The sequence below is a fragment of the Triturus cristatus genome, chromosome 12 (genome assembly GCF_964204655.1).
Source record: "Triturus cristatus chromosome 12, aTriCri1.1, whole genome shotgun sequence".
NCBI lineage: Eukaryota > Metazoa > Chordata > Amphibia > Caudata > Salamandridae > Triturus > Triturus cristatus.
Window position 1 is genome coordinate 119,876,781 of NC_140595.1, and position 23,836 is coordinate 119,900,616.

The following is a 23,836-nucleotide window of genomic DNA, read 5'->3' on the forward strand; positions in this document are numbered from 1 at the left end:
ACCTAAGATCGTAGGTTGAAATATAAGCACATACAGTTCTGATTGGCTCAAATCGGAAGTCTAACACAATCCAGTCGGATATGGTATATCCTTGGTATAAGATCACAATCCCTAGAAGGGAAAGAAGGTCACATCAGAGGCCCTATGGGGAAACCAGCAACATTCTCCAAAACAATTGTCGTAACGTGGTCAGAGTGTAAACCTACTTACTGTATAGGAGAGGAAATGAATAATACTAATTAGAATTCGGAAGTTCAGAAACAATGTTCCTAAGCCATCAATGACAGGTCATAGTCGAATGATAAGAACGAATTTGTCTTATCCTGGGGTACCTATGAAGGAAGGGGACATGTATGAGGCATGTTTCTCACGAAGGATCTGCGTTTTACAGTAAAAAGTCGAGAGGCAGAGGGAGTCTAGCCAAATTCCTTAAAAGTAGAGAACGTGAACAAGGGTAAAGCGGTGTATATCAATAGCATCAATGACAAAAAAAGCCATGAATTAAGCTTAACCTGCGCAAGGCAAGAAAACAATGCCAGGAATACTGTAAATCCTAAGTTTAACACATAAGGGATGTCAAGAAGGTAACGGTTAATAAATTAAATAAAAAATAACCTCAAAAACTATCCATAGAACGCTATTACCATTATACACCATGACCCTCCCTACACACTGGTAGAGTGCATACGATCAAACACATCATTACGTGCAGAACCAAATTCGTGACATATATACTGGGATGCCCATGCAACAAGATATATGTAGGTAGCACGAAGAGGGAATTAAAAGTCAGGATACAGGAACATCTGAGGGCAGTCAAGAATGGGGACCTGAGATACCCTCTAACATTGCACTGCCAGGAACAGCAACATAATCTGGATGAGCTGTGGTTTTTTGGGATTGATCACCCACGGATCTCCCCTAGGGGTGGGAATAGGGAACAGAACCTGAGGAGGAATGAAGCAGGTTGGATTTGTAGACTTCGTTGCGTAGAGATGGGTCACAATAATGAATCCGAAATGCATTATTTTCTCTGAGATATACAAGATCACCCAACCGTTTTCCTCTCCGGATAACCTCTGTTTTTTTAAGCTGGATTCGAATTAGATATGCTTTTTAATGACGTCACTGATGTCCATGTTGGACATAATGCTTAGCACATTTATGTGATGACATCTCACTCTTTAATCATGATCTGTTCCTTAAATTGTACTTCCGTCCCGTCCCAATTTGTTTCTCTGGGCACCCCTTGTCATATGACACATGACGCATGGTTACATGACCGGCTTTGGGGATATACCTAGATTTCTTCTCCCCTTTCCCCCGGCGAGTTTTTGGTTTTATTGGCCTCCCTGATATTTTGCTCCTGCTCTACCTGGGACTGACCGTGTTTCTCAACTTGGTTGCCGTTTCTGTAATGTCTGTTTACTAAGATATATCCAGCATACTCTCCCCCCTTACTTTGTCGTATATATGGGCGCCCACCAGACATCTAGGGTAGCGTTTTCGACACATTTGAGGCATGAATTAGTGGGTTATTGTGAACCATGCAGTTACCCCTTCAGGGTAGCGCACTTGACGCACTTCGAGGCATCAATTATTTATTTGATGCTATTCATGAATTTACGTTTAGGGGTGCTTCCCCTATAATTTGTCTGGGATCTGTTAACACCGTTAATGCCTGTTGGTTACTCCTGTAATTAGGAGCGTCTAGCCGCTATACACATTGGTTCCAACCTTTTTGAAGCGATCTGTATTCTGACCACTCCAAGATGGCGACTGACTTGGGACACACGTTAGTGGAAACTGTTTGTTTTCCATACTATCACGTACACTTTACATATACTCTGGGATGATGAGTAATTTCAGAGGTTAACCCGGTTCTCACTTGGGTATGTACGGCGTATTATGGTCGTGTTGTGAAAAGCATTTCGTTTTTGCAACAATATTCATATTAGCTGTTCTCTGGCCTTTCAAGGATGGCGGCGAAATTGGGATATACGTCGGTTGAGACTGTTGTTTTTCCGGACAAACACACAAACTTTATTCATTCTCTAAGACGATTAGATGCCGTAAATAACGACTAGATTCACATTTAGGCATGTACGGCTTTTAATGGTCGTGTTTAGAGAGCCATCTCGTTTTTGTATTAATATATAGATTCATTGAATCAAAGTTTTGCTCATTTTGGCACTTCTTACCGGTGACCCTGAACCATTCTGGAAATCATATTAGGTGTAATGAGAGTGTCCCGGCATACTTGGGATTATTAATTTCCCGTTTACGTTTTGATACGGGTAACGGTCTTTCAGGCTCTGTTCCTTGTTCCAACATGGCGACCGGCTTTCCGATACCTTTCTCCTTCGGCTGACGCCAGACCTTAGGTTTGAACTCCCGACACATGGGAATTGTTTACAGGTGTTTTCTATCTGAGCCTGATACCCCACACTATTTAAACAGGTTTTTCCTGACTAGTGGTTGTCGCTGTCACTGGACGGAGCGGACGCTTGCCTTTTACTTCGCTCTTGGATACTGAATCGGGTAAGAAGCTTCCTATCATGCCTGTAGGGAGGGTCATGGTGTATAATGGTAATAGCGTTCTATGGATAGTTTTTGAGGTTATTTTTTATTTAATTTATTAACCGTTACCTTCTTGACATCCCTTATGTGTTAAACGTAGGATTTACAGTATTCCTGGCATTGTTTTCTTGCCTTGCGCAGGTTAAGCTTAATTCATGGCTTTTTTTGTCATTGATGCTATTGATATACACCGCTTTACCCTTGTTCACGTTCTCTACTTTTAAGGAATTTGGCTAGACTCCCTCTGCCTCTCGACTTTTTACTGTAAAACGCAGATCCTTCGTGAGAAACATGCCTCATACATGTCCCCTTCCTTCATAGGTACCCCAGGATAAGACAAATTCGTTCTTATCATTCGACTATGACCTGTCATTGATGGCTTAGGAACATTGTTTCTGAACTTCCGAATTCTAATTAGTATTATTCATTTCCTCTCCTATACAGTAAGTAGGTTTACACTCTGACCACGTTACGACAATTGTTTTGGAGAATGTTGCTGGTTTCCCCATAGGGCCTCTGATGTGACCTTCTTTCCCTTCTAGGGATTGTGATCTTATACCAAGGATATACCATATCCGACTGGATTGTGTTAGACTTCCGATTTGAGCCAATCAGAACTGTATGTGCTTATATTTCAACCTACGATCTTAGGTGGGTACGGATTGAGCATTTGTCTTGCTAAAGACGCTGTCTTCGTCTTGCTCCTATTTCTTGGTTTTATCATCACTAGCTGGTTTACCTTGACTTGACTGCTTTCTCCTTATCTCACTTGGGTAACGTCTCTCCTGCCTATTTTTATTGTTTTACCGTTATTTGTGTCTCCAGTGCTTAGTTCCCCTTATGATAGCTTAGGGTCATCCTAAGCATGTGACATATGTTGAGGAGTGCCCCTATGTCTCACTATAACATTGATCTGTTATCTCAATGCACACGGTTGTTTACTGTATTGGTGTTGTTTATCATTGTAGCCTTTTTAGCCGCATTAAGATGTGCTCAAATGAGCCTGTCACTATTTTTGATATTAATATGCTCCAGTTCAACGTGTTTTTTAATATTTATAGATGTATTGTGTGTGCTATTTGTGCTTTTGTCTTTATGTATGTTACTTATTTTTTGTGTTTTTGTGTACATAAATTTGTTGCAGCCCTGAAGAAGTCCAAAGTTGGACGAAACGCGTCGGCTGTTTTTGCTGTTGTCAAAAAATTCACATTTTAATTGAACAATAAAGAAGAACCCTTAGGAAAACGTACTACTTTCAAGACTTGGACTTATTTGTATTCTATGAATTGAGTGGTGCATTTGGTGCTGTGTTTTGTCATTTGTATATTCCAAGTATTGGAACGGCATAGTGCTGGCGGGTGCTAACCAATAGTGCACACTCCTGGTGAATAAATAATTTTTTCACCTTATTATTATATTGAGTCACTCTTAAATCCGGTGCTGTCTAAGTGGGATTCCGCTAGCCTTGTGGTTTTTACTTATGTACGTGGTCGCATGTATGTTTATTATTGCTTGCTGAGTCCCTCTCCTGGTTATTTCGAACACCGTTTTGCTGCAAATGAGGTTGCTAATGCGCTTGTGGTGGGGCCGATGCCATCTGCTTCACGAGGACTGTAGAATCTCTAATTATGATCGTATTTTGCACACCCGCATGCATGGTGCAAATGGAAACTGCAAAGAAGTTATCAGTTTACGTTTTTTTTCATGTTCCGCGCTCGATTATCTCCAGAGATGAAAAGAGTGTTTCATACGGCACGGAGAAAAAAAGAGGAGCACGAGTGGTGGGACTGCGGCAGTCAGTGAAGGTTAGAGGGGCGCTGAGCAGAGCTGGCTGTGCATGCTTCTCCCGGAAACAGCTGAGCAGAGTGAGCATTCGGCATTTGTGATTCTGTGAAAGGTTGCCTGGGAAATCCGGTTGAGGGATCGACCCGGAGTGTGCCCTTTTAACCGTCAATATGGAGATCGAGACTGAGATCAGCAGCAAGATTCAGGTAGGTGAAAGTCTTTCTTCGATTTGAGAGAGCAAAGGAGACTGTCGGTAGGAGATAAAGTTACACCGGTTGAATGTCGTAAAGGTAGCTTGGTAGATGAGCCAGAGAGAAGGAGCAACAAGACCCGCAACCGCTTGACGCGCTCTGTGGTGGGGGAGGGGTGTTAAAGCGCGAGCAAACCAGAGAGGCGAAGCGAGGCGCGCGCTCTTGGGAGAGCGAGAGGAAAGCCAGATGGCGCCTCTACTCATAACTGTGCGCGTAACCGCAAGCTCTATGCCACACAAAAAGCTGTGGTCGGCTTTTCAAAGCCCACTCACTAAATGTCTCGCAGAGCAGCGCATGCGCTGGCTCAGGCGAGACCTAAAAAGTACATTCCATACCTCTCTCTCCCTCTCTCGCCTTCAAATGCACATCCCACACCTTCTATTCTTGGCTAAACTATTACAGCTCCCACTGAAAGACAGCAAGGTTACAGGAAAGAAGAAAAGCAGGCATATGCAGGACCGTCCTACATTAAGGCTAGGGCAAAATAACACACTAAAGTCAGTTAAAATGGTGGTAGTTGAGGGTCATCATAGGGTTCCAAATCACAAGAGCGCCTCTTTTATTACACAGGTTCGAAACATCACTACCTATTCTTGCGCAAGCAGCTCAGCTCCCACATATGCGTTATCATGGCCCTGCAGAGCCCAGCGCTCTACTGAGTATAGAGGTCTGGCTCAGGGCCAGTAACCCACCAGCACACAAGTGTCTCCCCCACCCCCACATCTGTGCAAACAGGCTCGGCCACAAATTACTGGTGTACCAGTACAGGCCTTGACAGTCCAGGTCTGAACTATTAGTGTACAAAGGTCTGGCCCTATAGAACCCGGACTCTAGCCTCAAGGGCGTCAGGCAGACCGGCGGCGCAGGGTGCACCCACCCCCCGAGGAGCCCCCATACACCTCAAGGCCAATGAATATATGTGAGATTTCGGAGACTTAGGGGTCCCTTATCACATTCTGCGGGGAGGGGGGTATACTTTTGCGTTATGCCACTCACGGGCACTGCCAAGCCAACACTCGTTTTTACGTATACAGAGGACTCTTCTGTTCCAAGGACACTGATCTGACAGCCATCACATGTGTGCTGAGGTACAGACATCTGGCATCGACGGCCGCAGGTCGCTCCCAGTTTGCAACCACACAGCAGGGCAGCCACCACACTATCAAAAGACACCTGGCAGCTAACAGGACGCTCATTAAGAACAAGCATTGGCATAGCCAATAGATCTCGCCTTTGGGACCTTATAAGTGTTTAGCCATGCAACAGTTGATGTTGTTGCACCAAGGATATTGTGCTGGATAACTAAACACTTATAAGATCCCAAAGGCGAGACCTATTTGCTTTGCCAATGCTTGTTATTTTTGTCAATCAACCCATTAAGTCTACTGCTAACGTCTAAAGTTGGAATTTTACACTGGCATTTAAAGGAAAGGGTGGCTGCTACAGGAGAGGATGGCTTCCTTGGTCGTCCAGTGGCATCGCCCTGATCATCAGCTAATGCCTCAAAGGGGCTTCCTGCTTGGACAGTGGGGCCTCTTTCTGGAAACTGACAGCTCATCTGACACCTGACGTGGCACCATCTCGGATCCATGACAAAACAATTGATTCAAAACTCCCACCCCGGTAGCCATCTCAGCGGAGAGGTCAAGAACTGAATGGGCATGGGAGGCTGGACTCCAGCACTTCTGCGGACCTCGATGGTCTGTGTTGGGAAGAGTGAGAAGCTGGTCTTTGTGTCGAGGACTTCAGGATCCAGCGCTGCCTTTACACAGACTCCAAAAATACAAACACAATGTTCTGTCAAGTGCCTGGAAGCCGTTCAGTCCAGAGTAGGTGCTTCATAAAATGTATCCGCACGTGCATTACAGAGGATTTAGTTACTCCTACAACGAAATTAGGTAAAGCATTTCTTTAGTGAGCATCTATGAGATGTGTTTGGAAAGAAAACAGTAAAACGCCCCCGAGGACAACCAATTCACCTGTTTGTGTTTTAAGGCGCCGTGGGTGAAGAAGAAACCCCGGAGCTCCCGAGTTTCCCAGGTCCATAGTCAGTGGCTCATCCAATGCAGGACTGTTCTCTGCAATCTGAGATTTGTAGTCTCTCTAGTAGTCTAGTCTAATGGAATAAACGGGACTACAAATCCCACAATGCACAGTACAGACATGAACGAGGTGAGTTACGCATGGATACGGGAACTGGAGAGTCCTGGAAATCCTCCTTCTTGTGTCAAGGTGAGAGTGATGACAAACCTAACAGGTCCACGGGCATACCGGACAAGCCCGTCGAGCACTGACTGACTGCCCTTTGAGTGAGTCCGAGCCTGTGTTTGAAGCCGGCCGTGCGCGGCCCTCACCTGGAGTAAAGGGGCGGGGCTGGGGGGCTTTAAAGAGGCCAATGAGACCGGCCGTCTTCTACGCTTCTCCTTCTAGGCTCCGGCGCTCACCCCTTGTGATCTTAGACTTGCGGTAAGGGGCTCGGACAGGGGTGTTTGCGTTCTGTTCTTAGTGCCACAGGGTGATTGGCCGCGGGCTGTGGCTTGTTCTCGGTGGCAACCCTGCGGTGTGTGTGGTCTGTTCTGGGTGACAACAGCGTGACTAGCCGCGGTTTGCGTGGTGTGTGGTCTGTTTTGTGTGGCAAGAAGAGGTCTGTGGCTCGTTCTGGGTGATAACGTGATACTCGCGGTATGGTGGTTTAATGTCTGGTCTGGGTGACTACAATACGTTCGCGGGAGGCTTCACGAGTGCTTTAACGATAAGTTTAACTCTTCAGACTGTGAGCAGTGACCTGACGTTTATCTATCCACGCGTTGAGGTTAATTTAGTCTTTTCCTGCCCTTAGCTTTTCCTTTCCCACATCTTTGCCCAGGCCCGGTTCTAGCGGGTGGGCCGGGTGGGCCAGGCCCACCCAAACAGGAGCTTTGGCCCTCACAGTGAGGGCTTGAAGGCAGGCGCGCAAAACACACGTCCTGTGTGTCAGCCCTGGTCGAGACAGTTTCCTGGGCACGCACACAGACAGTTTCAGAGATTATCGCAGCCGCACCCTAGTACTTCACAGGTCTTTAAAAGACCATTTACATGTTAACGAGGCTTTGTTTATTTTCTCACCCCTTCATCTCCACATGGCAAAGGCGGCAATGTTCTGCTGCGTGAATATTTCTTTTTCTATGCGGCGCAGGAGAAAATAAGTATTGTCCTTATACCTTTCCTGTCCCCTGCAGCTGCTTATCACATCAGGCTGCGACACTAAGTTTGACTAATGGAGTGGGTAAGAGAATGTGATACTATTAGTTTTTCTTTTTAAAGTATGCACAGGCCCAGCAGGACACATACTTCGTGTGCGCTTCATTTAAACAGTTTTTATCATTATCATGGCTGATGCAGGACAACAATAAGACAATAAAAGATGCCCAGATAACGCTGGTGATTAATGATCCTGCTAGAGAGCAATCATTTGTCTGTTAGTAGTTTTTAAATGCATATGAACTGTATTTTATGTGGAAGCTCAGTGGGTTACTGCCTTTGTCACAGAGATCCTTGTGTTACTTGCAGTTCAGAAGTCACAATCCTAACATAGGACAGTGACCTATGAACTGCCATCAAAGAGCTGCAAACAAACTTGAATGGTATAGTTAGAACTTTGCTTTCTTTTTTTGTGATATAGTTAGAACTTCCCCAGTCTTTCATTATTCTAATATTGCTAAAATGAGTATGTTTGGGCAGATATACATTTTAATCAGTAAAGCCAACCCCCCGACCACTTGGGTATGCTTTAAATTCTGTGTTTGTGCTTTTCCAGACCAAACCCTCTTAAAGCATGCTGCCCACCAGTATGGATGACATGTCATTCATACACCTTGTAATCCTCATTGGTTTATGTGACATTCCCTGTAGACTGATTTACATACTTGTATGAATCATTGTCTCTGTATAATGTGTGCGTGGTGTAAAGTACTGACACACACTACACTGATATGAGTAGCGCTGTGCAACAAACGAAATGCTTATGAAAGAGGGGCTACATAAAGATGAGGGGCACTGGTGGAGGGTGGCAGTGAGGGAATCCGAGGAAGAGGTCATGGGGTGGAGGGGGCAGCTAGGTAGAGATGAGGGAGTGTGAGGAGGTCATGAGGGGGATGGGATACAGAGAGATGAGGGGCACTGGTGGAGGGTGGCAGTGAGGGAATCCAAGGAGGTCACGAGGGGGAGGGGCTATGGGAAGATGAGGGGTACTAGTGGAGGGTGGTAGTGAGGGAATCCGAGGAGGAGGTCAATAGGGGGGCCATGGAGGGATGAGGGGCACTGTTGGAAGGTGGTAGTAAAGGGTATTTACAGAGAGAGGTTATTGGTGCCCTGTCATGGCCTTTCTGTTTTTGTTTAATAGCAGTCTGGTCATAAGGGCTACTGTGGAACATACTTTAAAGTGCGTGCTAATTATATTTACTGTTATATTCAATGTTTTAAATTTGAAGCTGATTTTACTAATGTTTTTACCAGGAAAAATGAAAGTGGAGCCCGATGGTGCCTGATATGGGGCTGGGGCCAAAGGTCAGCTGTGAAATAAGGTGCACTGGAGATGAGTAGTGGATAATCAAGCCTGTAAGGGAGTGCGTTGCAGAGTCCGGGGTCAGGTGGTGGTAGTAATGAAGAGGGATTCTCCCTGAAGGCTCGCACAGAGGGAGCCCGAGTAGTGTCAGTTGCCTGAAACTCCCACCTCAGAAACCTCCTCTTTCCATCAAAGGAACATTACATGGAAAAAACACTTTTTGAGAGTGATAATATTTAGAAAGATTTGGAAAAGAGGGCATTTTACTGGGCCTTGTAAGACTAAAGAGATAAAGGAGGACCCTAAAGCAGGCCTGGCTAGACATGTATGCGACAAATCGAGAGCACAGTGGCCCACCCAAATGCACCTTTGGCCCACCCAAATAAAAATTCCTGGAGCCGGGCCTGGACATCTTTGCCTCTCTCCCTTACCTCACTCTTTACTGCTGTCACCTGGCTCCCTCCCCTACTCGCTATTTATCGAAACACAAAGATCAACAGAGTAATTTTCGCATTGAGGCGTTTAAGCCAACACTTGACTAGTTGAACTGCGGAGCCCATGCTGACAGTCCTCACGGCTAAACTAATCCCGGCCATCCACTGTGGCCATCTGGCTGTTCCAAGGGCTTTGGGTGAAATAATAGGGACGGCCCAGACAAAAACCTACAAAGCAGTGACGCGAAAAGCCAGGCTACAATTGAAATTTGGCCTCAATAGACCCAGGCTGGCATTACAGGGGATCTAATCGAGTGTTACGTCAGGCTCCTCAAAGCCTCGGACAACATTCTTAAACACCAACTGGGCTCGCTCTTCAGGGTGTGGATCCCCCCTGGCAGGTTTAGTTGAGCCTTTCACTTGGTAACCTGAAGATGGAAGCAGAAAGCCTGACCTTAATCGAGGTTCCGATGACTGCCTGGACAAACGCAGGGACGAGGCAGGTTCGGGCCGTCTCCTATGAAAAGGATGGGGCCTCTCTTCCGTTACAACTAACACAACAGCGCCGGACTCCTCTTGCATCCCGGGAAAAGTCCCCCCTACCTACCAGAGGCGCTTTCAGTCTAGGCACGTAGGAAAACTGTTCATGTGGTTTACAGAATTTTGGATTTTAATCCTGCATGGACGGAGCAGCACCCTGCGGCTGCTTTTAGTATAAGGATTCTTGGCTCAGTCTTCTGTGCTGTTACCTCCGTTTGGCCGGAGACCGCCATCGGTTGCTACGCCCTATTTTTAGTAAGAAGGGCACAAGGTCGTGTACGGAGGCTTCAGGCTGGTGCTTTTCTGAAACAAATACATTCACCCTGGTGAGGGTGGCAAAGGTTTCACCCCTCATTAGACGGGCACTCGAAGGGCTGCCACAGTCCCTGGAGTCAGCGGCTCTGCCTAAACTCTTATCAGGCAAACACCCTGGGACCATCGGTGTATGAGTTGAAAATCAATTTGATGCTTCTGTGCAGCTCAGACCACCTTACCTTGAGCTTCAGTCCCCTCTTATCCTCCCTCTTTCCCTCCCCCCCCCCCCCCCCTGCTTTCATCAATGTTTCTTTACCCTTTACCGCTTTCTTTATTGCTCTGACTCGTCCAGGAGCTTCTCCCCGGCCTACACTTTGCTTCCCTGGCCCACATTCCCGTTAAAATGTTGTTAAACCGTTTCTTTGTAATCTTCATCTCCAGGGCGCTGCTGCTAATCTCACGTTTCCTAAAACCGCCACAGCGAGGTGGAGCGCGGCTACAGTCGTAGTTCTGAGAAGCCCCCCCCTCCCCCCAAGGTCTCTAAGGAAAGTCTTAGATGTACACATTTCTTCAAATGGATCTGTAGCGTGCCTAAAAACCAGAGGCAAGACCTATTTGCTTAGCCAATGCTTTTTTTCCCTCTCTTGCTCTGGGCCATAGTCTGATAACAAACATGTTCTACTCCCCCCCCCCAAAAAAAAGGTGCTGGTGGTTGGGGTAGGACTGTGAACCTAAAATAGCACAGGCACATTTTCAGACCAGCCCAAACCAGTGGCGTAACATGGCGGGGGTGAGCCCCAAGGGGCTACCTCAGCAAAAGTCGTGGGCCAGGTTGAGGGTCCCATCCGTGCACTTTGCAGGGGGGGGCAGCAGGTTTTGTTACATCACTATTCCAAGCAATGCATAGCAAGTAAGCCTGACCACTACAAGGTGAGTGGGGTTGGTGCCCCCCCCCCCCCTCGAATTTGTGGAACAATAATGCATTCGATTACACTTTCCATAATAGTCTTTCATTAGCTTTTAAAGCACAGTAAATGATGATGGTGTAGTGCACCAGGATACCCAGACATTCTTAGAGTGAACACAAAATGTAGTGTGAAACATGAATTCAAATATAACAAAAGTGCAAACAAATTGAGCACAACCAAGAGCTGAGAACACAATAAAAGATCTTTTCAATGGATGTTGGCATCCTCCACCCCAAGAAGCGGGACCGCCACTTTTAGCGCTGGTGAGGCTCAGTTAGACCAAATTGTTTTGGACTCCTGAATGGCCTCGTAACATATTTCCTCACTGTCCCTCTACAACAGTGCTATAATCTCTCCATAGTCCATCTCATGTATTTCATTTGCTTTATAGCGCCTCTCATACAAGTGTAGGGTGTTGGAGGACTTTACATCAGGCACAGGTACGGAGACAATTGGTGAGATCAGTAAATTGGTGTATAGAAAATCTTACATAAGACAAGGACTACAATGTGTACGTTTTAAATGTCTGCCACACTGGTAGGCATTTTTTTTAAGTACTGGGAAAAGCGCAAATTCAGGATTCAAATCAAGCTTTATTCGGTAGTAAAAAACAGCCATAAAAGCACAAAATATTTTCAATTTTTAAAAAGGAAGACTCAACCAACATATTAAAAATATCAAACTACAAGCAAATTCATTTTGATGCGATACATTTCTGTCCATCTTGCCCCCCCCCCCCCCCCCCCCTCTATCACTCACTTTTAAAATAACTAGCCCAACAGCGAAATTTCAGCATGGAATATATGAAAGTGCAGTCGTGTAAACTTAGCAATCAACAATTTTATACCAAAGAATTAATGTGAATTTGCAGCCGTTGAAGACATAAGCAGGTTAACAAAGATTTTATGGAAAAAAGAATAACTAAAGTAACTACAAATTCTGCCTGTGTCTAACAGCTAATTTCAAAAATATAGCTGTCGGCTTAGCAAATGAGGCAGCGTCCAAGAATTGAAGGACAAGAAAAGCAGGACGACACCTACGCAAACCCCAGATTTTTAAAATCTGGATAAGCCACTGTTTCCTCAGATCCTGGTAAAATTTACAGAACAAAATTGTGTGTATCGTGGTTTGAGGGGAGATCTCATCACAAGGGCAAGGTTGGAGAGATTTTTCCCATGTCTTAGATTTAGAGAAAGTGACCAAATGGTGGAAAATGTTTAGTCTGAATTTTGTTAAAAGAAATCTCTCATAGTCGGTGAAATTAAAAGTTAGGTAGGGCTGAATTGCCAGAGTTGTTGGAACCATTAAAGAATGTTGCACAGTAGGTTTGGGGAGCTCGCTAGTCAACCTCAGGGATTCTAGGTGTGCCAGACATAACTTTTTAAATTGTTTCCTCGGGATTTCAGCTATCGAAGGAGAATTAAAAAAACTGTGGGATACCCAGGTCACCAAAGAATCTCTTTATGTAAGAGATCCATCCACTCTTATATGCTCTATCTAAGGAAATACAATCCTCTATAAGCCCTTGGGAGAAAGTAGTGGCGTTAGATGACCAAATGCGATGCCATAGTAATAAGGGTTGAATCCTAATCAGGTCTGTTAGATATGGCAAACCTACTTCCAAGTGACAAGCATAGGTCGACGTAGTCCGCGGGACTGCCAGGAGAAATCTTAGAAAACTATTTTCCACTCTTTGGACCTCCTCGACCTTGGCAAATCCCCAAACACCAGCCCCGTATATTACACTGCCTATACATTTTGCCCTATAAATCTCTAACAGGTCTAACGTAGGTTGTCTGCCTAATTTGGTTGCAAAATTAACTAAGACAGCAGTTGTTCTTGCAAAAAAATTTCCTAGACTCAATGGCATTTTTCCATGAGCATTTATGGTCTAATACAATGCCCAAGTATGGATATGTGATGGTACTCTACAATTTTTGATTGTCAACGCAAAAGGTCATCTTGTTCCTTTTCCTTGACCCAACAGACATTACAAATGTTTTTTTAATGTTAATCTTCAGGTCAAGATCGGCCATGAAGGTGTGGTATTTCACAAGGGAGCGCTGTAATTCCAGTGGGGTACGTGCTAAAATTACAGCATCGTCCGCGTAGAGTAGAGCCGGTATAGGACGGTTATTTATAGTGGGGAGGTCCTGAGGCCTTATTAACATGGCTTTTTCCAGGCCATTAGTGTATAAATTAAACCAGAACGGGGCCAGGACGCATCCCTGCCTTACACCGCGCTCCACTCTGAACGACTTTGTTACCTCACCCCCCCAAACCATATCTCGCACAAGCTGTAGCGTCTGAATATAGTTCACGCAAAAAGATTATGAGGGGCTCCTCCATTCCCATATCCGCTAAGATGTTCCACAGCTTAACATGGTTGACGCAGTCAAAAGCTGCTGAAAGATCAACGTATGCTAAATAGAGGGCCCCCCCTTTTTGCATTAACATATTTGCCTATTAAGGATAAATTAAGAGCTTGCTCTGTTGTACCCAGGCCCTCACGAAACCTGAATTGAAGGTGTGAAAGGATCTTATTATCAGATGCCCATTGCTGGAGCCGCTCTAAAATAACAAGACCAGCCACTTTCCCCAGCGAGTCCAGCAGGGAAATAGGTTGGTAACAAGATGGCATATGACGGTCCCTTTTTTAAAAATAGGGACGAGAATTGATTGGGACCAAGAATCAATAAGACCCAATGCACAAGATGCTCAAAGGACCCTGGTTAAAATTGGAAGCCATAGGTCCGTAAGACATTAAAGTCAATTGGGACCCCATCGGGGCCCGGCGCTTTACCCTCTTTTATTACTAGCCATTAGGGCAAGCTCCACCTCCTCGTAGGAAAAATCAATTGGCAAGGGGAAAGCTGTTTGGCCTAAATGGAGTTGAAAGTGTAGCAGTTGGAGGAAGGCTGAATATCCACTCAAAATAGTCAACCCATGTCTGTTCGTCAAACGCAACCTCAACACTGGGTTTAAGCGTTGTTTCGGTTAAAAAAGGGGACTTCACGACCTTCCAAAAGGCGGCACTGTCCCTAAAGGTGCATGATTTGTGCAGTTGTTCCCAAAGCTCTTTTTTCAAGTTGTTGTTCCTGCATTTTAGGGCCTGTTTATAATTTTTCCTGAAAGCTGCAATCTCTTTTCTGTTTCTTTCCTTTTTATGGAGAGCTGCTTTCAGGATCTGGTAAGCTTTTGTGCAGGAGGAATCAAACTAGCCCCTCGCGTTAGTTTTGCCGTTCTTCGGGTTTACAAGTAAGATTTCCTTAATTGCTACCAGCAATAGTGCAAAATTTTCCAGAATTCCCTCATTAAGTTGCTGGGTCAAGGCAATTGGTAATCACTGGTCTCATTTTTACGACCAGGGATGCTGCGATACTCGTCGGGTCCACTTTTTCCCACCTTAGTGAGTATCCATTTAGTTTGTCTAAAGTTAAATTGTTTTGGGTTAAGGTCCTCTTAATATTAAACCTCTCATGTTTCATGGGAGTTTTTAAAGTGAGACTAATGGGGTAATGGTCACTAATAGCGATATCATGCGTTTTGTAAGTAGATATATCTTTACCCGCTGCCATGGATCGAAAAATAAAATCAATTGTGGTTGGCCTGCCTCTGCCGATGAAAGTTGGTACAACAGGAATGGGAGGATTCACCATATCGTTAATGAGGGCAAGATTCAAACCACACAGTATTTCGTTCAGAGAGTGCCCAGCTGGAGAGTGAGAAAAATGAGTTACCGGGTCGCCATTTTCATCCACTATTCCACAAACTATGTTTTCACTCTGGGTGCAAAGATTTTGATTGAAATCCCCACCCCATATTAAAACTAGCTCCTTGTGAGTCTTTGAGGATGGTTCCTGGAGGCAAAAGCATATTTCCTTAGATACCTTCGTTAAACCATCCGCAGAGATTATTGTAAAAATTCACAATTACTAAGGCTTTAGTATTATTCAAGTGAAGAATAAGGATTTGAAAATTAGCGTCCAATTTAATGGGGACTATTGACATAAATCGAAGAGTGTTGGATACGAAAACGGTCAAGCCACCCTTTGCCCTACCAGAAGAAGGTAATGCTGGGGAAAAGTAGGCTTTAAAACCCTCAACGTGTGCTTCTTAAAGGAGCCCATGTTTCCTGGTAGCACAAAATACCAAAGCCGCGTATGAAAGCCAGCCAAATATCATTCGCGACCTTGGTACAAAGACCAGCAACATTCCAGAAAAGTATTTTAAGGAATGGGTCATCCTTTTGTGTCGCAGGTTTCGAATCCATTCCCGGGAATACCTCGTGGTGGGAAATCTGGATAATAGGCGAGGAGAATTCTTCAGTCGCGTCACCACCATGATTTACATTATCTGGATATAGACCAAGGGTAGGTGAGGTGCTCGTGGACTTTGGTGTCGGGCTCTCCAACTGAAGTCAGTCCACCCTTTCCAATTCGGAAAGCTGATCAAAATAATTAAAGGTCGGGATGTTATACCGTGGTCTGTTCTCTTCTATCCGATCTGGGTTTTGTAAATCCCTAAATTGTGTAGATGACAAAGGGAAAATGGGGGATAAAAAAAACTCAGATCCCTAGCTTGAATATCAGTGTTATTAATAAAGGGGACAGTTACGGATATGGTGAACCACTCGCCTGTCCCTAAAATGTATGACCATGCAATCCCCTGTCATATCCTTTCTTCTGCGACCCAGCCAACTCACCCTTCTTGCAAAAAGTATTTCCCCGGATATATTGGGCGGAAGCGGCCTATTCGTATTTAGCCAGTAGTTGGCTTTATTTCTTAACGCGGGGAAAGTTTCGAATTTTTCTTGTGGTAACTCTGGAACCCCAACTAAAACTATAGTATACGGGGTTGATTGTGGGGGTAGGTCGATATGTGGTAGTGGCCTCTTCGAGATAGCTGTCAGAGAACGGTCCCTGGGGGCACCGTGAGTGTTAATCATCCGTCCTACATGTACGGTATCCCTGCTTGATTCACCTACCCCCTTTTCCGTGGATTCAGCCGGGGCCACCGGGGGGCGCTTAACCCTATTTTCAGTGTTCTTTGGTGTGTGAGATACTGTATGCCTAAGGGCGGATGGTGACTGGCTATTATTATCAACACCAGTTTTTTAGGGGTTAGTGCTTAGTTGTGGAAAAGTTGTCTTCAGGTATACACTATCTGTCAGTTGCCCTGGGCTGATGGAGATATTTTTCATTACTTTTTCCATGTTATCTATTTTTTCCCCTATACGTTTTACCCTTTCCAAGAGTGGTACCATTAGGGACTTCATAAAATACTCGATTTTATCAAAAAAACCCTCGCTACATGGAAGAGAATGATGGAGTAGCTGATTGTCCAACTGTTGAAGTATGTGTACCATTTTCAAGAGTTAAAGTAGATACAGACTGAGATAAATTGTTATCAACATTTCTCCCTTTCGTTGCATTAGAGTTGGAAGCATCTTTCTTGTGTTTATTACCACCTAAGGTACCTTTAGACTTTTTTACGTTTTTTACATTTTGGTCAACCCTATTAGTTTGTTTTTAAACTGCTCCTAGCCTTCTGCCCTCTAGTTGTCACCCTCGGAGTGTGAGTATCTACACATGGGGATGGAGAGGCCAAAACTGTGGTTGTAACTAACTCTCGAGGGATATTTGTGGAGAGATCCTCTGTCTGAACTGAAGAATCGGGAACAGGTTCATTAAGGAAGGTAGTAGGGGTCAATGATGGCCTGATTGGAGATGACAGCAATTCTAGAGAAGCGTTGCCTAAAATAGGGACAGTGTCCTGAGTTATAGGAACGGGGTGAAGACCTGGAAGGCAACAAAAGATGGGGCCAGAATCGCGTCCTGAGAATTATTGGTAAGAAATGACGTATTGGCCAAAGGCGGGGGGGGAGGGTGCCAGCAGGAAGGGAGAGGAGTCGCTCTGTGCTTTCGATAGCGTTAACCACCACCCCAATAGTTTTCTGCAACATGCGATCAATAGCTGTCAAGCTAGGGAGTGGTTGGTTTAAAACTTCTTTTTGCTTTGAGGCATGTGCGGGTAGCGCAGGATTTGTCCTCCCCATTTTTCTTATTTGTGGAGACGCAAACAATAATGAATCCCCAAAGTCGCAAGTTCCTAAAGCCAAGAGGAGTGGCCCGTCACGGCCACAAACTGTCCCGCCCTTGTCACAGGCTTCTCCCGGCACGCGACCGCGCTACGGGTGGTTTACTTGTATAAGTACCAACTGCAAGCAGCAGGTGTGGGAAGAGGACACAGCTGTTCAAGATCACGGGGCTGCTGGTCCTCGCAGTCCCGTCCACCGATTCCTCCTGCTATCTGCACACAGCAAAACCCAAGTCAGCTCCAGGACGTGTGCTCAGAGTAAAATAAACAGCCAAGTTATGCCACACACTAGGCTCCTTCTACGAACGGCAGGATTCAAAACTTTACACGGTTAGGATTGGCTTTACTAAGTTATTTCTACGCAAACAAAGCCCTTTTCAGCAAAGTTTTAATAATGAAATACTGGGGGGGGTGTTAACATTCTAACACCTGCACGAATCTCCAGCAGTTCATAGGTCACTGTGTTGGTTACAATTGTAACTTATGAATAAGGCTCCCTGTCCGTTTTTACTGATTTTTACAGCTAAATACAGACCACACTAATATTCTTGTCTGTATTTATTTTTAAATGTGGATAAAACCGAAATTGGGTTGTTTTTTTGCATAATTCTAACTACTAACTACCAGGCCAATAGATTTGTGGATTGATACATAAGGGGGTTAAAAAAAAACGAAAAATATTAGTAAAGAGGCTTTAACAGCAGAAGATTTGCACAAGGTTGATACATAAATTTGCATATTTTCATATATGTGCACTTATTTATCTTCTGCGGGTGTTCACAGCACTGAAACCTGGCAGACATTCAAGCATGAGCGCATATTTATCAGTTAAAACAAATGTGGAAATATACTGATTTCTGCCTTAATTTTTCCACAAACTCAAAATAAATATGGATAAATACAGATAAAATTTGCAAAATATAAATACAGACGGAAATTGCAACATAAAACTGGGAGCCCTACTTATGAACTGCAAGTAACTATTGCAAAATCGGTATCCCACTGAGTTATCCACATAAATCAAGTGGTGTGATCTGCATGGTACATATTTGCACTACTTTCGATGAGCTTAAACTTCCACTAGACAAAACTCCACCCCCTCTCCAGCAGGGATATGAATCCCCAGAGATCTTGACACTTAATGTTGGTGAAAACTGCTGGATATAAAAGGAACTCTGCAGTGGGTGCTTTGAAATCTAAAACCACTTACAAAGCACAGTGGCCCCCATCTAAGGGATGAACCGCCCCCCCCAAGAACAAAACCAGCGTAGCACTTCCAGCTGCCTGGCAGAAACACCTGGTACGTTCAGCCCAGCCTTGCTGGTTGGCCACACTGGCCCAAATTAAGCATTGGTGACCAACTTGCTGATCAGTATTTTGACTGTATTGGGCACAATCAGCACCTGCTGTCCTTACTGTGGCTATCAAAGCACCAAGTAAAGGGAGAACCACTGTCTCTATAGCAACCACTCCTAACTCCAAGCTTATTGGCCTCACCGGGGTGAAAGGGCCAGATCTTGCTTGCTTACCTCACTTAACAACCCAGCTGCTGTTGCTCCAGTAACTGCCACCCATCTGGTCTAACTTAAAGTGGAGAACGTGGTCCTTGCTGCAGGTGTACTGACCTCTGACCCTCAGATGTGTTAACAAACTCTACAAGAAGAAAGGTTGATGGCCGCTGAGAAAAATAGAACTATGGGAGACCAAGACAGCATAGAGGAGGCCATCTTGGAGCTAGCTGGCCCAGAGTTCGAGAGTGGGATCAGAATGTGTTTCTATAGGGCCAATATTTGGATCAGAATGCATGTTTGTTCTTGGTGTAGAGCCAATATCTGCATTTTGGTGTCTTTTGACAAGCCTAAGACCAGATCAAAACTACAGGGTAACTTGAATGAAAGGGATGCTGTTGTTGGCACTGCCCAGTAAGGGTAAAGAGTAATCCTCCCTGGAACCATCTGGAGCAGCACCACAGGCTTCCTGTTTGGACTGGACAAACCGCACCTAGGGGAATAGTTTGTAGATAATTGGCACCTTATGGCCACTGGTCCCTGTCCCCTAGAGAGGGACTTAGTCATTTTTGAAGTTGGAATAGTTTGGAACTAGACTGAGTGTTTCTGTACATTCTTTACAGATTGCAACAGTCAAGATGCATCTGGAACAGCTGTGTGGGGCCATGATCCAGACCTTCAAGAAGTACTCTGGGGCTGATGGTAAGGATGGAGAGCTGAACCAGGAGGAGCTGTCCACGCTTCTGAAGGAGGAGTTCCCAAGTCTAGCCGTGAGTACAACCTATGTTTATCTTTAAATATATACCTATAGAATGTTTGCCAGTGGTTTCAAAGAGCGTGATTTAAAGAAAAGGTCTTGCTGGGAATTATTTACCATAATTCAGTGCTGAATTCATTTGTAGGAAATTTAACTTTCAAAAGCGAACGCAAGGAGATGATGGAGCGTTGAAACTCTTCAGACACTCACCCCCCACTCGCAGATCTGGGTTGAATCCATCATCGTTCTTTAGCTCACTCCACCACCCCAGTTCAAACACAGCTCTATGCAAATCTGTTTTGAACCTGTGACTCTTGTCACCACCAAAACAATTCCTAGGATGCTTGTTTCTGGTTACAGGAAGACTTGACCTGGCAGTTCGGTCTGGACTGTTCCCATGAGGCACAGGGTCAAGACTGATTTGCATATAGCTGGGTATGAACTGGGGTGGTGAAGTCAGTGAAAGGATGATCGATTCAACCCAGATCTGTGACTGGGGGTGAGAGTCTGAAAAGTTTCAGGCTCCGTACCTCTCCTCGTGTATGACTTATTTACCTTTTCAAAAGAAAGGCAGGTATAGTGTCATGCTTTCACAATTCTAGTACTGTTGGAATATTCATTACCAGACAAGCGCGCACCCCCTCCATGCAGGCCCACCCTGATGCAAATATTTAACAATGAATCCTCCCTTGTGTGTGAATCTGGAAACTAACGTCCCCAAATGTCCTGTCCCTCATTGCACTTTATTTTCTTTTTTCATGTCTTGTTAAACTTATGCCATTGTGCTAAAACTCAGATTAAATTGCTTGTTTAATTTCCTTCCAATGCTTTGCATTTAAAATCTGATTTATACTTTTTTTGTAAATATTTCACTACTATTGCGCCCCCCCCCCCCCCCCCCCCAAGAAAGCCCACATTAAGACTTGCCTGCGGTTTCAGTGAAACGTGAATAAAAAAAAAGATTATGCGTGAAGTCCCAATATAACAAGCAGACCTTCAGTCTGGTGTTTTGTACATGTCACCAGAACTGCTTGTTGGCCATATAGGCCCATATTGCACAGCTAAAGGTTATCTATGTTCGCCCCTATTTATTATAGCGCTTATTAGCCCAATGTATACCTGGACCTTCACAAGGCTGCTTGCAATCTGGTGCTTCCGGAGTTCCTATTCAGGTCTCTGGTTGGGTGTTGGCTTGACAAGGTCATGCCAGTCTGGTTATCCTTTATTGGTACTTTCCACTTGAGATGACTTGTCTATGTACACTTAAAGCTTTAAGGGCTAATGGATTTAGGGCCAAGTACAGGATAATCATTATAGAGACACTAGTACTGAAGTTCTCTTCCCCCACTGACTCAACATTTGGCAATACTCCATTTTATATATATATATATATATAGTGTCAACCGCTTGTTGCTTCACTACGGTAAATGTTGGCATCATAGCTGTGCAGAGGGAGCATTGTCTCCTCTAGATGTAATCTTTATTGCTTGGCTCTTACAGAAGGGATGCACAGCTGGCTAAATGTCAATCTTCAAGATTACCTCAAAAGGGGTGTTGGGAAAGCACAAGTGCCCTGTTTAACCTAATAATGAGCTTGAAGCTTGGGGTGAGAAGATGCTTAGAATACAATTCCAGAGTGCTAGCACTTGAGCCTTGAAGGCGGTGCACTTCTGCCATGGTATATGGACAACATCCGGTCTACCGTACTTGTTTCAGACGAGCAACACTTTAGTTTGAATGTCTAGGGTGGTGTATGTACTTTCACCCCGTTTTAGGATCAAATATATTTGGCAAGGAGAGCTTGTGACCAAGAACATACTAGCTCCTGGAAGGTCAGGAATTGTCTTGATTACGTTTATTAAATTTAAAATCCTACAGACACTAAGCTTGGTCACACAAATGACACCTTTCCAGTAGCCTTGCTGGAAACAGTGGGTAGGATTGGGTTATCTACCCGCATGGATGAAAGCACTTTTGTATCCCAAATTGAGGAGGAACTATGGGTTAGCTTGAGCCTTCTGAAATAACCCACTTTCTATGAATGCTGATAGGTAAGGATGGCCAATGCACAAAAACTACCTTGAATAAGGTTTTGGAACTGGCCTAGTAACTGACCAACTTACCTGCAAACTAATCAAATGAATAATGGCTGAGCAAATGTTTATCCCTTTATGGTGGTTGCTAGCAGACTGTTCTGTCTGAAGTACGTAAAAGAGCGTCTCACTTTATTACCATGCCCGCCAAACCTTTGCAATTTCTTTTTCATCTCCTAGTTCATGTCTGGAGGAGGGCTGTGGTTGTTCTGATGAAATGGAAGGCAGGATGAGAATGAACCAATTTCCCTAGTGTTGGTTTCAAAGTTTGAAATTCAAAACCACTGATTCTTTTTAGGTCTTGGATTACATGCAATCTCCCCAACACTACATTTCCCTAGGTCCATATTTAGTTCCCCTATGAAAGGAGGGATGACATTCTAAACACAAATGTGACTTTTGGCTCAATCAATGAGTTTACAAATTGAGGGCAGGAGGACTGACTATGTTGGCTCTAGTGGTTCCAGGTAGGTGTACTTGGATGGCTTGTAACACTCCTCCAGTGCTGGAGGCTGAGGGCCATTGCTGGTTGAAGGCCGTGGGACACCATGGATGCTGTAAGGTGTTGCAGAACAAGCAAACGCTCTAGGCAATTTCTGTGCTACAGATTTTTCTGAGCTGCATGTTTTCTCTGCAGCTCATTCTCGCTATAGAATGACCCTGTTAATGAAGTCACTCTCTGCCCCTGGTATGAGAGGGTTCTTCCTTAAGGCAGCAGATGCAGCAACCCCAAGGGTGGAGCTTTAGGCTTGACTGCATTCTAGGAGACCAGAAGCTGGGCTGCTGCCCTGGGAAGGGTTATGTTTGTTAAAAATCCATAGAACTTCCACTTACAGGTTGTGTGTACCTCACTTACCACAGACTGCCATGATATAGGGTTTGAGCAACCAGTACTAATGGACGTCTCCCTTGTTGGCTGGCCCATCTGGTCAAAAGTAATATCTGGGAAACAGTAGTTCCTGGAGAATGGTCTTATGAACAGTTTAATGAATGTACTAAGCTTGACTAATCTGCGTCTAGAATACAAATAATTATGGGGGGGTGTTAAGAGGGAAGCTTCTCATAAGTTCCTTCCCAGCGAGAAAGTAGAATGTATAGAACATATTCTTCATTTTATAAAACCTTCTCTTGTTTGTTCCTCTTCGTTCTACAGGCCTCTGGGAAGAACGAGGAGATGACCAAAGAGGTGATGAAGATGATGGACTTGGATGGCGACCAGAAGGTTTCCTTCAGAGAGTTTGCTGTATTTTTAGCAATTCTGACTATTCAATTGGAGGAATGTGAATCCTGATCCAAACCAATTTGTCTCCACCTAATAAAAAATAATGATACCTTTCTGTTAGTTTATTCCTCTTTTTAGTAGGATGTTTGTCTTGGCATGTGAGTTTTTCACATGGGTGATAGTTAAGGGGTGATATCCTGAAGTGTTTCCTGCTTTCCTAGTCTGCAAACATGTGGGAAATGAAGCAATACAAGGCTACATATGTGGGGTCCATGAATTTCCTATGTTATTTCTGGTTTTCTAATTTATGTTTGCAAATGAGTGCCAAGTTATAACTGAATACGTTTTGGTTTGGAAGAAAACGTTTACTTAAATATCGTCAACGTGTGCAGCGCTCTACGTGGTCCAACCCCAGTTCCAGTCTGGTAAGGGGCCAACTAGGAAATGTGCTTTGGGGTTATTATATTATCCTGTAGTAAGAATGTAAACGGGCTCTGGAACATGCTTCACAGAAGCATTTAAACCAGGTATCCGGTACCGGAACTTGCGAATCCTTTACTGGCTCTTAATGACACTTAGTCCTAATTCAGGATACCATCCTTAATGCATGTTTGAAGGAGCTCTTTGAATCACACGTTCCTTACCCAACACCTGCCCATGCAGGGCATGCTCCATCCTTCCAGCCTGACACTAAGGGGCAAGGGATGTGAATCTGAGCCCTTCAGTGGGGCTTCAGATGCTATATGCACCCTGCACTAATTCAAGTAAATCTGCCCCTGCACATGACTCTGGAGAGTCCAT

At 44.6% G+C, this 23,836-nt stretch overlaps 1 protein-coding gene across 1 annotated transcript; it reads left to right on the plus strand.

The window, feature by feature from the left end:
* Nucleotides 1–6,929: 6,929 nt before the first annotated feature.
* On the plus strand, nucleotides 6,930–23,150 carry LOC146772830 (protein S100-A2-like). Its single transcript, XM_085637070.1, has 3 exons — nucleotides 6,930–7,082; nucleotides 19,587–19,733; nucleotides 22,967–23,150. The coding sequence occupies exons 2-3, from the start codon at nucleotides 19,602–19,604 to the stop codon at nucleotides 23,102–23,104; spliced, it is 270 nt and encodes an 89-aa protein (XP_085493196.1). The 5' UTR covers nucleotides 6,930–7,082; nucleotides 19,587–19,601; the 3' UTR covers nucleotides 23,105–23,150.
* The last annotated feature ends 686 nt before the right edge of the window (nucleotides 23,151–23,836 follow it).